Source organism: Salvelinus alpinus, chromosome 10, assembly GCF_045679555.1.
Source record: "Salvelinus alpinus chromosome 10, SLU_Salpinus.1, whole genome shotgun sequence".
Classification (NCBI taxonomy): Eukaryota; Metazoa; Chordata; class Actinopteri; order Salmoniformes; family Salmonidae; genus Salvelinus; species Salvelinus alpinus.
Window position 1 is genome coordinate 17792144 of NC_092095.1, and position 15977 is coordinate 17808120.

At 46.5% G+C, this 15977-nt stretch overlaps 1 protein-coding gene across 2 annotated transcripts; it reads right to left on the reverse strand.

Moving 5' to 3' along the window:
• Positions 1-1546: 1546 nt before the first annotated feature.
• Positions 1547-14855, reverse strand: cip2a (cellular inhibitor of PP2A). 2 transcript variants are annotated; one of them, XM_071328181.1, is made up of 22 exons: positions 14716-14855; positions 14252-14354; positions 12430-12577; positions 12185-12297; positions 10736-10830; positions 9843-9939; positions 9559-9681; positions 8360-8505; positions 7939-8254; positions 7636-7798; positions 7401-7548; positions 7228-7327; positions 7020-7138; positions 6764-6947; positions 5580-5648; positions 3257-3367; positions 3077-3133; positions 2842-2981; positions 2637-2750; positions 2479-2561; positions 2171-2310; positions 1547-1965 (listed from the first exon to the last, which is right to left on the reverse strand). In XM_071328181.1, exons 2-22 carry the CDS (start codon positions 14351-14353, stop codon positions 1819-1821), a joined length of 2715 nt encoding a protein of 904 aa, XP_071184282.1. In that variant the 5' UTR covers position 14354; positions 14716-14855; the 3' UTR covers positions 1547-1818. The 2 variants fall into 2 exon arrangements, with proteins under 2 accessions (XP_071184282.1, XP_071184281.1); XM_071328180.1 differs by having other exon boundaries at positions 5580-5654.
• Positions 14856-15977: the final 1122 nt, after the last annotated feature.

Sequence of the window (15977 nt, forward strand, 5' to 3'; positions counted from 1 at the left end):
ATGTTAATCACTCAATTACAATACATTATTAGGAGAAGTAGTTGATTGATTGTGGGACATCATTTTTTAAGTTTGTGTTTAATTTATTGTGTGCGTGCACATATATTTTACTATGGGAGGAGGAAGTAGCTACACTGTGATAACAAGTTTATTTACTGTAGCATCACACCTTGATGAATGCATCATATTGAATCATTTAACAAACGTTCTGAATTTAGAATGATAAAGGCTATTGGCTTTGATTGTGTTCTACAACCTTCCCATAATGTTTTCAGTAGGTTTCCTTATGGTTCTATTCAAAGTCATGTTCTCAGAACATTAAGAAAACTTTCCATAAAAACTAAAAGAAAACATTAGTAACATTCAAAGAATGTTATTTAAAAACACATACATTCTGTTTTCGGCATCTCTCTATACTCTATCTTGTTAAGTGTGTTGGTGTTGCACACTAATTGGCCACACCTGATCTTAATGAGGGCTTGTTTCCTTTGAAATAGGGTTTGTTTGAATAGACTAAAATGAACAGCTTTGTATGAGTTTAAAAAACATGGCAAGATAGCTCCATCCTGATGGCTCAGTGGACTAATTCCATGGATAGAGAGCAGAATAGAAAATCTATGTGTTTGCATGATACATTCCCAGAAAAGGCTAAATGTTCACTTATGTGCTCAGAACGTTTAGAAACGTTCTGTTTTGACGGTCAGGAAACCAAAAACCTAAGTTCCCACAACTTACAAGGAACCAAATGTGCAATCTGGGCTAACAGCCATAGCAGCAATACTGTAGCAGTGCCTTATTCACAGTGGACATCGCACCAGACAAAGATATTTGTCCTATGCTAAGCAAGAGATTTAGACCAAAAACTTCCCCTCGTCTGTAGTTAACAGTTAAATAACATGTTACTACTGTATAGGTACTGTAATTATTTTCTGTTTTGTTCAATTTAGTTATCTGTGAATGTTTGTTGTCCTTATGTTTTGATATTGAGGAGAAAAGTACTGCCATAATAACACTGGATCATCCCACATTATACTGTGAACATGAAGTACATTCACTTTCCTAGTCTTATTTTGCTTCTACCTCACGTTGCCTGCTCAACCCCAACCTGTTTTCCACCTCTTAACATTTGGATCAGTGAGTAGGCCTAGTCAATAATACCTGGTCTCCAAGGCAACACTGCACCAGTCTTTGAAAGCTGTCTGGTGTATTAGTCTGAATGACATTCAGAGGACATTATAGTGTGTGCGTTCGCCTGAGTGTGCGGCCGAGGGACAGATTATAATTTAAAGAGAAAAATGTCTACTGTGTCTCTGTACACAGTGCTGTAGGTTTTTGGTGGGGAAGTTGGATTTGTCTAAAACTCCCCGTCACTGTCCTGTACCCCCCCCCCCCCCCCCCTGTGTGAGTCCAGTCTACTACAGCCTCTGCTAAGATGTCTGGACTTCGATAAGAGGTCATTCGTCCCATAACACACTGGGTTGCTGGTTCAAACTGGGCTCCTGCTGTTCCCACTATGTCACTACAGATAAAATCCCAAACACACTGATCATCAGACCAGTCAATATTTATTTACACGTCAATACAACAGACAGAAAAACAGATGGTAGAATAATGGTAAATGCAGGATATATGGACAATAGGTTAAAAATGCAGATAGCGGTACATTAAAATGACAGAAATTAGTTACTAATTTAGTTTAAAAATATCCATTCCTTCTGATCCTGTGTGTGTGTGTGTGTGTGTGTGTGTGTGTGTGTGTGTGTGTGTGTGTGTGTGTGCAGATGTCACAGACACAAATTGGCAGTGTGTGTTTGTGTCTCAGAGGGACAGGTTGACGTCACTCTTCTGTTTGCCAGAGCTGAGGCTGTGTATCATGGCGATCATAGAAGAGTGTTTGTTCAGCTCGTCCTCTTTCTTCTGCAGTTTGGCCTCCACCTGGGCTTTCTGCAGCTCCAGAGAGGACGCCTGGAGAGGAGAGGACACGAGAGGAGAGGGGACAGGAGAGGGGACACAAACTTAGCCAACTTCCTTACCAGAAACTACTTTGTATTAGAATGATTTAGATCTCCCCTTGTGGGTGTATGGAGTTGGTTATTAGCTTGTCCAGGACTGTGTACAAGCTAGCTGGCGACACCCTCCCTCCTCCAATACTTTACCAGTGTGTTCTTACCCTGATGCTGGCGTCTTTTCTGGCCAGCTCAGTCTTGTTGAGTTCCTTCCTCAGAATATCCACCGTTTCCTCTAGTTCCTCCCTCTCTTTCTCTTTCGCTCTCTCCCTCTCCTCCTGATCCCGCAACTCACCACGCAGACCTGAGAGAAGAGGGTCAGAGTCAGCGAGAGAAAGGGAAAGAGAGAGACAGTAAGAGGGAGGGAGAGTAGGAGAGAGAAGGGGTTGGGAGTAAGAGAGGGAAGGAGAGAGAGTAAGAGAGTGGTAACTGGTTTATTGAGACAGCTAAACCAGAAAAAGCTCAAACTGACCTGTGATGTCACGGTTTCTCTGCTGAAGCTCTGATTGAAAGGACTTCATTTGCTCCTCCCTCTCTTTCAGCTCACACAATGCCCTGAAAGAGAGAAAGAAAAAATAATTGTAAATAGTTGGTGAGGGAATGTTTTTATTGCTACTGTGTGTGTCTTACTTGTCGTGCTGTAGTCGTAGTGTGTCCTGGGTCTTCCTCACTGTGTCCATCTGTTTAATGAGGGAGATATGAGCCGCCTGCAGCTCCTTCAACAGACGCTCACTCTCATTAAACCTACACAGGAACAGGAATCGCATCATCAAATACCTGCATATGAAACCTCTTTGTAGAGAAGACCATAGAGAGCAGTGTGTGAGAGTGTAACCTGTTAAGCAGCTGGTTATAGGATCCTTTGAGAGACTGGTGTTCCTGAGAGTCAGCCTGCAGTCTAGCATTGTGTTGCAACAACTCCTTGATGTCTCCCTTCGCCCTCTCTGCCTCCAGCACCTGGCTGCCCAACTCCACCTAACAGACACACACCTGTTATCATCTGCTAGCTAGTCTTTAGCAGAACAGTAATGCTAAACCTCTTAGCATGTGCCAACTCTTCTGTTACGAACCTGCAGCTCCTCTCTCCTCTGTTCTGCCTCCTTCAGCATAGATGCTAGCTTACGTGCCTACAGAGAGACCGAGACAAAGGCCATCTGTGTTAAAAGCCAAGGCCTCTCTGTGTGCGCGTGTGTGTGTGTGTGTGTGTGTGTGTGTGTGTGTGTGTGTGTGTGTGTGTGTGTGTGTGTTACCTCGGCCTCTGCCTGAGCTCGTTGACAGCGGTACTGAGTGATGAGGCGGTCGGCCTGAGAGAGAGCCAGAGCTTTGGCCTCTAACAGATCCTGTAACCTCCCCTCCTTAGACTGGAGAGAGAGGGAGAGAGAAGCAGTTACAATACTAACTCAATTAAATGTCTCATGGTGGTTTTATCAAATGCAAAGAAATGGTGGAAAAGAGAGTTGACAGTTGACAGCACCACCGTGACCATCAGAGTTGATAGCACCACCGTGACCATCAGAGTTGATAGCACCACCGTGACCATCAGAGTTGACAGCACCACCGTGACCATCAGAGTTGACAGTATCACCGTGACCATCAGAGTTGACAGCACCACCGTGACCATCAGAGTTGACAGCACCACCGTGACCATCAGAGTTGACAGCACCACCGTGACCATCAGAGTTGACAGCATCACCGTGACCATCAGAGTTGACAGCACCACCGTGACCATCAGAGTTGACAGCACCACCGTGACCATCAGAGTTGACAGCACCACCGTGACCATCAGAGTTGACAGCACCACAGTGACCATCAGAGTTGACAGCACCACCGTGACCATCAGAGTTGACAGCACCACAGTGACCATCAGAGTTGACAGCACCACCGTGACCATCAGAGTTGACAGCACCACCGTGACCATCAGAGTTGACAGCACCACCGTGACCATCAGAGTTGACAGTATCACCGTGACCATCAGAGTTGACAGTATCACCGTGACCATCAGAGTTGACAGTATCACCGTGACCATCAGAGTTGACAGCACCACCGTGACCATCAGAGTTGACAGCACCACCGTGACCATCAGAGTTGACAGCACCACCGTGACCATCAGAGTTGACAGCATCACCGTGACCATCAGAGTTGACAGCACCACCGTGACCATCAGAGTTGACAGCACCACCGTGACCATCAGAGTTGACAGCACCACCGTGACCATCAGAGTTGACAGCATCACCGTGACCATCAGAGTTGACAGCACCACCGTGACCATCAGAGTTGACAGCACCACCGTGACCATCAGAGTTGACAGCACCACCGTGACCATCAGAGTTGACAGCACCACCGTGACCATCAGAGTTGACAGCATCACCGTGACCATCAGAGTTGACAGCACCACCGTGACCATCAGAGTTGACAGCACCACCGTGACCATCAGAGTTGACAGCACCACCGTGACCATCAGAGTTGACAGTATCACCGTGACCATCAGAGTTGACAGTATCACCGTGACCATCAGAGTTGACAGCATCACCGTGACCATCAGAGTTGACAGCACCACCGTGACCATCAGAGTTGACAGCACCACCGTGACCATCAGAGTTGACAGCACCACCGTGACCATCAGAGTTGACAGCACCACCGTGACCATCAGAGTTGACAGCACCACCGTGACCATCAGAGTTGACAGCACCACCGTGACCATCAGAGTTGACAGCACCACCGTGACCATCAGAGTTGACAGCATCACCGTGACCATCAGAGTTGACAGCACCACCGTGACCATCAGAGTTGACAGCACCACCGTGACCATCAGAGTTGACAGCATCACCGTGACCATCAGAGTTGACAGCATCACCGTGACCATCAGAGTTGACAGCATCACCGTGACCATCAGAGTTGACAGCATCACCGTGACCATCAGAGTTGACAGCATCACCGTGACCATCAGAGTTGACAGCACCACCGTGACCATCAGAGTTGACAGCACCACCGTGACCATCAGAGTTGACAGCATCACCGTGACCATCAGAGTTGACAGCACCACCGTGACCATCAGAGTTGACAGCATCACCGTGACCATCAGAGTTGACAGCATCACCGTGACCATCAGAGTTGACAGCACCACCGTGACCATCAGAGTTGACAGCACCACCGTGACCATCAGAGTTGACAGCATCACCGTGACCATCAGAGTTGACAGCACCACCGTGACCATCAGAGTTGACAGCATCACCGTGACCATCAGAGTTGACAGCACCACCGTGACCATCAGAGTTGACAGCACCACCGTGACCATCAGAGTTGACAGCATCACCGTGACCATCAGAGTTGACAGCATCACCGTGACCATCAGAGTTGACAGCACCACTGTGACCATCAGAGTTGACAGCACCACTGTGACCATCAGAGTTGACAGCATCACCGTGACCATCAGAGTTGACAGCACCACCGTGACCATCAGAGTTGACAGCACCACCGTGACCATCAGAGTTGACAGCACCACCGTGACCATCAGAGTTGACAGCATCACCGTAGGACAGGTATGGAGTTGGAAGGTCTGGGGGGGATCCTCACCGCCAGAGAGGAGATCTTCTGTTCATAAATATCCATGATCTCTGACACACGCACATCCTTCATCTGATCCTGCAACTACAACACATACACGTCACACACACCATCTACAACACACGTCACACACACCATCTACAACACACGTCACACACACCATCTACGACACACATCAGAATACACGTCACACACACCATCTACAACACACGTCAGAATACACGTCACACACACCATCTACAACACACGTCAGAATACACGTCACACACACCATCTACAACACACACCAGAATACACGTCACACACACCATCTACAACACACGTCACACACACCATCTACAACACACCATCTACAACACACGTCACACACACCATCTACAACACACGTCACACACACCATCTACAACACACGTCAGAATACACTCACACCATCTACAACACACGTCACACACACCATCTACAACACACGTCAGAATACAGACTCACACACACCATCTACAACACACGTCACACACACCATCTACAACACACGTCAGAATACAGACGCACACACACCATCTACAACACACGTCAGAATACACGTCACACACACCATCTACAACACACGTCAGAATACAGATGCACACACACCATCTACACACACGTCAGAATACGTGCACACACACCATCTACAACACACATCAGAATACAGACCCACACACACCATCTACAACACACGTCAGAATACACGTCACACACCATCTACAACACACGTCACACACACCATCTACAACACACGTCACACACACCATCTACAACACACGTCACACACACCATCTACAACACACGTCAGAATACAGACGCACACACACCATCTACAACACACATCAGAATACAGACGCACACACACCATCTACAACATACGTCAGAATACAGACGCACACACACCATCTACAACACACGTCAGAATACAGACGCACACACACCATCTACAACACACGTCAGAATACAGACGCACACACACCATCTACAACACACGTCAGAATACAGACTCACACACACCATCTACAACACACGTCAGAATACAGACTCACACACACCATCTACAACACACGTCAGAATACAGACGCACACACACCATCTACAACATACGTCAGAATACAGACGCACACACACCATCTACAACACACGTCAGAATACAGACTCACACACACCTCCATGCCGTTCTGTAGTTTCTCTATGAGGCTGTGAATGCTGTGGGAGGGGCTGGAGGGAGAAGGCCCTGATAGGCTTTTCCCCATGGGGGCTGGGAAATCCTGTTGCACAGCAACCCGTTTGACAGATAGCTCAGCCTCCCTCTGGCGATATGCATTGTTGGCAGCGATGCTCTCCCCTAGACTGAGACACAGACAGCAGTCAGAATAAACACTGACTGACTGACTAAAAATGTGGGTGTGTTCAATCACTCACACCAGCGAAGGGAAGTCTGGGAGAGGCGTGGCCTCCAACAGTAGACGAAGCCCAGTCTGAACATGCTCTCTGTGACTGGACGTCAGCGCCAGAGAGAGGGGCGTGACCATCCTCTGGTCCTGTAGGGAGAGACATTTAACTATGCCAATCTTTAAGCTCCACAGGTAGGTGTGTGTGTGTGTGTGTGTGTGTGTGTGTGTGTGTGTACCTGTAGTATTCTGTAGAAGCTGGTCTCCATGTCCTTCACCTGCTGTCTCAGTTTACTCATCAACTCCACAGCCTTCAACACAGCCTCACCACACACCTGACTGGAACACACGCAGGTGTTAACAACTATGTTCTGTGTGTGTGTATGTTCTGAGGGTGTGTGTGGTCACTGACCTGAGGCTACTGTCGTGGCCGGTGAGGGGGCAGGTGAGCGGGTCATTGTTATGGCAACAGGAGAGCAGTAGTTCCACCTGAGAGAGACAGAGCTGGGAGCTCATCTGACGAGACACCACCCTACACACCGAGTCCTCACTACACAGCAGTGAAAGAGTTAAGGCTGATACACACACACACACACACACACACACACACACACACACACACACACACACACGTACGTAAAGGATATTTAGCAGCAGGCTGGTGGTGTGTGTTGTGCGTATGCAGTGTGTTCTGAGCTGGCTGTCTGGTGCGGCTGGGTCCAGTCCCTGCAGAAGATCCAACACCACTGGAACCAACAACTCAACGAAGCCCAACACGCACACAGACACGACCTGTGAACCCAACGCCTCCTGGAGAGAAAAACACCAGGACAAAGAGCCAATCAGTGCAAGTCACTTTATCTGCAGGAGTCATCACTGTGCTAGACTGAATTGTAGTGAAATCCAGGTTTCCACTTTTAGTTCTGTGTGTCCGTGTAGGCCTGCCGTACTTCCAGTAGTTCAGTCAGCAGCTGCAGGGCCTGTAGACAGCATAACTCCTCCCCCTCAGCCGGAGAGCTCAGCCATTGGATGAGAGCTAAGCCCGGCTCGGTTTTCTGCCCTGCGTCTAGGCCCGCCCCCTGTCTGCGGCTTGCAGCTCTGAGCCGTGGGGCGGCGGGACGGAACACGACCTCACACAGCAGAGACCTCAGGCCTGACACACCACACAGAGCCAGGAGCAGCTCCAACACCTTGGCAGCAGAGTCCGGGTCTTTGACATGTAGCAGACCCAACACCTGGGACACGCACACTGAGAAGTGTTCATACCTACAGAGGAGGGAGAGACATACACAACATCACTTCTATTCTTCTATAAAACTGTGTGTGTGTGTGTGTGTGTGTGTGTGTGTGTGTGTGTGTGTGTGTGTATACCTAGTCAGGTAGTCAGCCATCTTGGGGTTCTTTAGCAGGTCCACCAGTAGGTCTACAGAGTACTTCCTGGTTAGGGTTCCGTCGCCGTTGACGATGATGTTAAAGATCAGCTGGAATGTCTGGTGGATGTTCTTAGCATGGAACAGCTGAAACACACACACACACACACACACACAGGGAGTTGTCACCACCAGAACTAAAGATAGAGAAAACCTTGGTGTCTGTGTGTTTGTCTCCGTCTCATTGTGTGCGTGTGTCTCTCCGTCTCATTGTGTGCGTGTGTCTCTGCGTGTCATTGTGTGTGCGCGTGAGTGTCTCTGTGCGTGTGCGTGAGTGTCTCTGTGCGTGTGCGTGAGTGTCTCTGTGCGTGTGCGTCTGTGTCTCTGTGTGTGTGTGTGTGTGTGTCTCTGTGTGTGTGTGTGTCTGTGTGTCTCTGTGTGTGTGTGTGTGTGTCTCTGTGTGTCTCTGTGTGTGTCTCTGTATGTGTGTGTGTCTCTGTGTGTGTGTGTGTGTGTCTCTCTGTGTGTGTGTGTGTCTCTGTGTGTGTGTGTGTGTCTGTGTGTGTGTGTGTGTGTGTGTGTGTGTGTGTGTGTGTGTGTGTGTGTGTGTGTGTGTGTGTGTGTGTGTGTGTGTGTGTGTGTGTGTGTGTGTGTGTGTGTCTCTGTATGTGTGTGTGTCTCTGTATGTGTGTGTGTCTCTGTATGTGTCTGTGTCTCTGTATGTGTCTGTGTCTCTGTATGTGTCTGTGTCTCTGTATGTGTCTGTGTCTCTATATGTGCCTGTGTCTCTATATGTGTGTGTGTGTGTGTGTGTGTGTGTGTGTGTGTGTGTGTGTGTGTGTGTGTGTCTCTGTGTCTATGTGTGTGTGTCTCTGTGTGTGTGTGTGTGTGTGTCTCTGTGTGTGTGTGTGTGTCTCTGTGTGTGTGTGTGTGTGTCTGTGTGTGTGTGTGTGTGTGTGTCTCTGTGTGTGTGTGTGTGTGTCTCTGTGTGTGTGTGTGTGTCTCTCTGTGTGTGTGTCTCTCTGTGTGTGTGTCTCTCTCTGTGTGTGTGTCTCGTGCTCGTGTGTGTGTGTGCTCGTGCTCTGTGTGTGTGTCTCGTGTGCTCTGTGTGTGTGTCTCTGCTGTGTGTGTGTGTCTCTCTCTGTGTGTGTGTCTCTCTCTGTGTGTGTGTGTGTGTGTGTGTCTCTCTGTGTGTGTTACCTTCTCCCCTACATCCTCATTGAGAGTGAGGCTGGCCAGTATGGAGAGAGCGAACACCACCACCGTCAAACTGTTGTGGGCCAGGAAGTTAATCAGGGTTCGGTAGAACACCTTCACATTGCTCTGTAGGAACACACACACCCAGATGTCAACCAACGTTCAGTAGAATGCCTTCCCATTACAACAAGCCATTCCATCAAAGAGAACGAGGGAGAGAAAAAAGGGTGAGTAAGGGTTAAATGGAAAAGAGGGGTAGACGGCGGTAGAGAGAGGGTGGTCCTCACCAGAGCTTTAATGTGAGTCTGGACTGACAGGTTGTAGCGAACCAGGTTAGCCATCAAACCCAGGCACGGCATGGTGATGTCATCATTGTGCGACTGGCTGGAGGGGGGTGTATACAAAGGGCACAAAATGAATACTTACATGTAAACATTCACCTCTGCTATACTGTGGCGTGTGAGAAGAGAGAGAGGAGAGGTATCTTACATGTAAACATTCACCTCTGCTATACTGTGGCGTGGGAGAAGAGAGAGAGGAGAGGTATCTTACATGTAAACATTCACCTCTGCTATACTGTGGCGTAGTGAGACTCATGAGAGAGTGTAGTATGGTATCTTACATGTAAACATTCACCTCTGCTATACTGTGGCGTGTGAGTATAGAGAGAGGAGAGGTATCTTACATGTAGACATTCACCTCTGCTATACTGTGGCGTGTGAGACGAGAGAGGAGAGGTATCTTACATGTAAACATTCACCTCTGCTATACTGTGGCGTGTGAGAAGAGAGAGGAGAGGTATCTTACATGTAAACATTCACCTCTGCTATACTGTGGCGTGTGAGAAGAGAGAGAGGAGAGGTATCTTACATGTAAACATTCACCTCTGCTATACTGTGGCGTGTGAGAAGAGAGAGGAGAGGTATCTTACATGTAAACATTCACCTCTGCTATACTGTGGCGTGTGAGAAGAGAGAGCGAGAGGTATCTTACATGTAAACATTCACCTCTGCTATACTGTGGCGTGTGAGCAGAGAGAGAGGAGCGGTATCTTACATGTAAACATTCACCTCTGCTATACTGTGGCGTGTGAGAAGTGAGAGGAGAGGTATCTTACATGTAAACATTCACCTCTGCTATACTGTGGCATGGGAGAAGAGAGAGAGGAGAGGTATCTTACATGTTGCTCATCAGAAAGTCTATGAGCTCATGGATGTAGTTGGCACAGTGGAATATCCGTCCGTTATAGGTGAGTCTCTGTAGCACCTTTAAACACTGAGACACACAGAGTTACGACAGCAGTTATATGTGAGTCTCTGTAGCATATTTAAGCACTGAGACACAGAGAGTTACAACAGCAGTTATATGTGAGTCTCTGTAGCATATTTAAGCACTGAGACACACAGAGTTACGACAGCAGTTATATGTGAGTCTCTGTAGCATCTTTAAACCCTGAGACACACAGAGTTACTACAGCAGTTATAGGTGAGTCTCTGTAGCATCTTTAAACACTGAGACACAGAGTTACTACAGCAGTTATAGGTGAGTCTCTGTAGCATATTTAAACCCTGAGACACACAGAGTTACAACAGCAGTTATAGGTGAGTCTCTGTAGCATCTTTAAACACTGAGACACACAGAGTTACAACAGCAGTTATAGGTGAGTCTCTGTAGCATCTTTAAACACTGAGACACAGAGTTACTACAGCAGTTATAGGTGAGTCTCTGTAGCATCTTTAAACCCTGAGACACACAGGGTTACTACAGCAGTTATAGGTGAGTCTCTGTAGCATCTTTAAACCCTGAGACACACAGGGTTACTACAGCAGTTATAGGTGAGTCTCTGTAGCATCTTTAAACCCTGAGACACACAGGGTTACTACAGCAGTTATAGGTGAGTCTCTGTAGCATCTTTAAACCCTGAGACACAGAGTTAGTACAGCAGTTATAGGTGAGTCTCTGTAGCATCTTTAAACCCTGAGACACACAGGGTTACTACAGCAGTTATAGGTGAGTCTCTGTAGCATCTTTAAACCCTGAGACACACAGGGTTACTACAGTTGTAGTTGAACATCACATCCTACAGCCATGTTTCCCACCGGAGCTGTGGCTTTGTGTAGCGCCGTAATTCTCCAAGACCAGGGTTCATGACCCCTGGTTAAGTCTCATCATGTCATTCTGGTGAGTAGCCTGAAGACCAGACGTTGCTTTCATAGAATTCTACGTCAGGGAGAAATGAGTGTTTGGAGCAGGAGAGTTCTCTCACGACCTCTACAAGCCAGAATGCTGAATAAAATGTTACTTTATCAGTTGTCCGTGTGGTTGGTCCTTTTTCAGGTAAGAATGTGTGACAACATATCCACAGGAAAGTATAAATGCGTAAATGTTTCAAAGTGCTGGTAGTGCGTTCAGATTTCTATCACGTGAAGCATGCCCACAAGATGAAAATACATGCACGTGACGCATGCATATTTGCCGAGCTCATGCACGTGTTTACATGGTCCTGCGCATGCTTCAGGAGATAGGAATCTGAACGCACTTCCAAACAAACGTATGACATTAATGTTAGACTGTGAACCAGAGGTATCCCAGTCTGATTGTCAGGCAATATGGAGAGTTCTGTCCTTACTTGTAATACCAGCGGCTCCCTGGGGGTGGCGCTGTGGCAGTGGATGATGGAGGCCAGAGTGCTGGGCAGGTTATAACTGCTCTGTAGAACATCTCTGCTCTCATCATCACAGACTGGGGGAGAGAACACACAGTTCGATTGGTTTTGTATTGTTTTTGAGTGAGAGAAACATTGTCGGCTGTTGACAGAAATAGTATGACTGAAATGTGTTGGGAATTAGTCATTGGCTGTGGGTGTGTGTGTACCTAGTTGGGCCAGTAGAGAGATTATGGTTCCAGTGAGTGCGGGGCTAGTGTTAGGGTCTCCTGCCAGCTCCACAAGTCCACAGACACACTCACTGGGCAGGACCTGGCCCGACGACAGCAGACGAACACACTGCATTCCTGACAGCTCCTACACACACACACACACACGTTTACATGCACACTAATAATTCGATAATAAACCGATTATGGCAAGACATGTAAACAGCTTAATTTGCGTTTTAGCTGCGTATTTGAAGCAACAGCTTTGGCACAATCAATTAGAAATGGACAGCTCATGGTGCTGAAAGTAGGCAAATTCCAGTAGGTATAATTCATTTCAACCGTCTTCATTTTAGTTTGACTTTACTAACAAGAGGGCTTTGTGTTGAAGCCTATTTCTTCCTATTTAAGAAATAAGAGGTATGCCTACCTGTTCGACAAGACAAAAATTAGGCTATAGGCTGCTATATGCATAGATTTAACGGTCAATTCCTTCACCCACCATTCACTCTTTAAATAACCTACCTATGTGTCAGTGGAAGGGCTGTTAAAACCAAGACTCAAATTGAGGGGATATGCTATAGGCCTACCTTTCATTAAACGAAATGGCAAAAAGCACAGGCCTACCCCTTGTAAGCTTAAGATTTGGAAGAAAACTCAAACGGATCTGATTATATAAAGTCATCTATAACAGCGCTTTGGTCCGCAATACTTTATGCTTGAAACAAGCAGTAAAATACCCCGGAAAGACGTGACTGCGATGCATATAGGGATATCATTGTTTCGTTTCTTTGACATTCAGAAGCTGAGCTACAACTTTCTGTAGCCGAGGAGACAAAAATATATACTTTACTTCACAAGCAATCAATTGATTAAGCTATTAACTTTCTGTACAATAGAACATCTTTAAACCAAGACAGCTTTTAGGGAAACACTTGCGACCTTCTCTCGTTGAGTTAAGCAAAGGAAGAAGAGCAGCCAGCATTTAAAGCTTCCATTTTTCTGCGTCAATAGGCCTTCTCTGGCTAGGATGGAAAGGTAGGCCTAAATTTCAAAAGTACCATGCTCAGATTCCTAATGACGTCTCAGATTTTATTATTTGCAAACAGGGACAGTTTTGTTGCAAACAAGACACATTGATTTGGCATTGGAGACATATGATAAGAAGAAGACATAGACCGTTCTCCCTGGCCATTCTTAAGACTGTCATTTTGGTCACTTAAAAAAGGCATTAAAAAAAAGATTCTGCTAATAGGTAAAATAACGTGGAGCTGCATGACATTTTTATAAAAGGCCATTTTTTTCCTGACCTGCAAATACGATGATAGATTCATGCAATGTTTTTACACTAAAGGAGATCATTCCAACCCCTACTCTTGTCCAAAGTGGTCTGCAAACCCACAACAGTCTGGCCCGCAGACGTGTGCACTATCATAATTCCTGCGTTGCCATGTAATGCTCACAGGACAATGAACAGTTTCTAAAACTGCATATCTAAGGCTCTGGTCTGTTCAAGAAGTGAGGGTAAACGGTGGATAAGTTCTATGTTATCCACATTATATTTTAATTATTATTTTGGGTATAGGGGAGGGTCACGTGTTTTTTTTCAAGCGTTCAGGGAGGGTTTAGGTTAAATGTATTTTGCTGAAGGGAGGCCCATCCATTTTCATTTCAGTGCTCCAATTTTCTGTAACCCTTATTTATAAATAACGTTCACTCCCAAATCGTATTGTGTGCGTGCATGTAACCGTGCTCAGTGTCACGTTGATATATCTCACAAAGTAGACGTGTGCTTTGGCACTGTAGACATGTTGAAACTGACCTCCACCTGTTTCTGCAGCTGGGCAGCGTTATGGGCCGTCCTGTTGTCTCTGTACTGGTGGATGGCCAGCAGGAGAGACTTCAGACACGTCGTTACGTCCATTCTGCAACACAACAGCCCTTTTGAGCTCAGTAGCAGTTCATCTGTATGACACTGTTTATCAGCTACAGGCGTTGTTTGGAGCGTTTGCTGGGAAGCTTAGTCAAACAGCATAGATAACTACCTGCCGTTTTAACGCAATGGCTGAACTACAGCTGATACGGCTTTGGTTTAACAACTTGTTAGCAAAGGAAAACAGTTAATGCTAACTAGCTAGCTACCTAGGCTAACTATTGTTATGATCCCCGACTAATGTTTAGATGTGGCAAATTATAACTGCATTGAAGATCATTATTCACGTAACTTTATGAAATATACATCAATAACATAAACACCAATTTGATTTAAAAAAAATAAATACATACATAATTTCTGTCCTCTTCTGTCAAGCGTTGTCGTACGTCTTCTACTTCCTCCCGCTTTCCACTTCGAACAGCGGAACAGCCAATGAGATATTGAAGGGGGTAGCTGCATTCCAATATGGCGACCGGAGTATGGGCGAGTGGGTGTGTTGGTCGAAAGGAAAGTAGTGGGCGTGTGGAAATTAGTGGGTGTGTGGAAAGCGCTCTGCTATAGGTTAGACGGTTTTGAGTGAGCGGTGTTTTTTGTCTTCCGTTTCTAACCACCCAACTACCGTACATATTTGAGCTACCATATCGCGAGTTTGGAATTCGTTTTTAAGCCAGATGAGTTTGAGTCGCATTTCACAGATAGTGTTACACAAATAATTGTACATTTCAGTTATAAAACTGATGATTGATTATTTTTTATTAAAAGTATTCATGATGGGTGTACTGTTGCTTCATGCGTTGTATGCATGTGCTTACTTTGACTGTCACCCTGATATTGGCTACTAGGTAGCTACTTCCCATGTGTTGCCAGTAGTTCTTGTCAAGCAAGAGCTACGGGCACTGTCACAGTGTCGCCTTCCATGCCCTCCCCATTGAGTAGTAGGCTATGTATAAAGGTGACATCTAGATGGTTATCAATATTTGTTATTTCTTGGGTAGGCTGCTATCCTTCTTGAAAAAAATTGCCACGTTAGCTACCTCCGGCAACACGACTGTGATGCCCAGTTGGAAGTCGCCAAGCAGGCCAATACAAGTGTCTTGCTGCCCAATCAGCCAAGCAAAACGTTCTTGAATGCCAACAAAACTGCCCAATTAGCTGATTTGCTTTTCATATAGCGAAGTTGCTTTCATTACACCCACTCCTTTCCACCACAAATGGATCAGCCAAAATGCAGGGGTCCATTTTCTCAAAAAATGTCACTTCTACCAGACCAGACTCATCTTTATCCTGACCCTCTCAGTGATGCTCGGGCTCCGAGAACGTCACCACACCTGCCACCTCCGCTACTTCACCCTCGTTCATTGCCATTTAGTCTCCAGAACTCGGTCTGGAATACAGCTCACTCCGTTTACACTTGACACCAATCCTCTTTGACACACCTATTCCCCTTTCGGCAGACACCATGGAGAAAATACCCGCAGGTGACTTGCTTCGTGCTCATTTTCCCCATGGCTAGCCAGAAAATGCTTTATCCCGAAACAACAAAACCAAAACCCCTGCTCCGCTGTTTTGGCTTTCCAAAGAGTCAGCCCAGAGTCCTGAAGGGGGAGGGGGG

Coding starts and splice junctions, on each gene's coding strand:
- cip2a (XM_071328180.1), bottom strand. CDS start 14,353: ATGGACGTAACGACGTGTCTGAAGTCTCTCCTGCTGGCCATCCACCAG. Junction 8,506..9,558: donor ATGAGGATGTAGGGGAGAAG/GTAACACACACA, acceptor TGTGTGTTTCAG/CTGTTCCATGCTAAGAACAT. Junction 7,328..7,400: donor GGCCACGACAGTAGCCTCAG/GTCAGTGACCAC, acceptor CGTGTGTTCCAG/TCAGGTGTGTGGTGAGGCTG.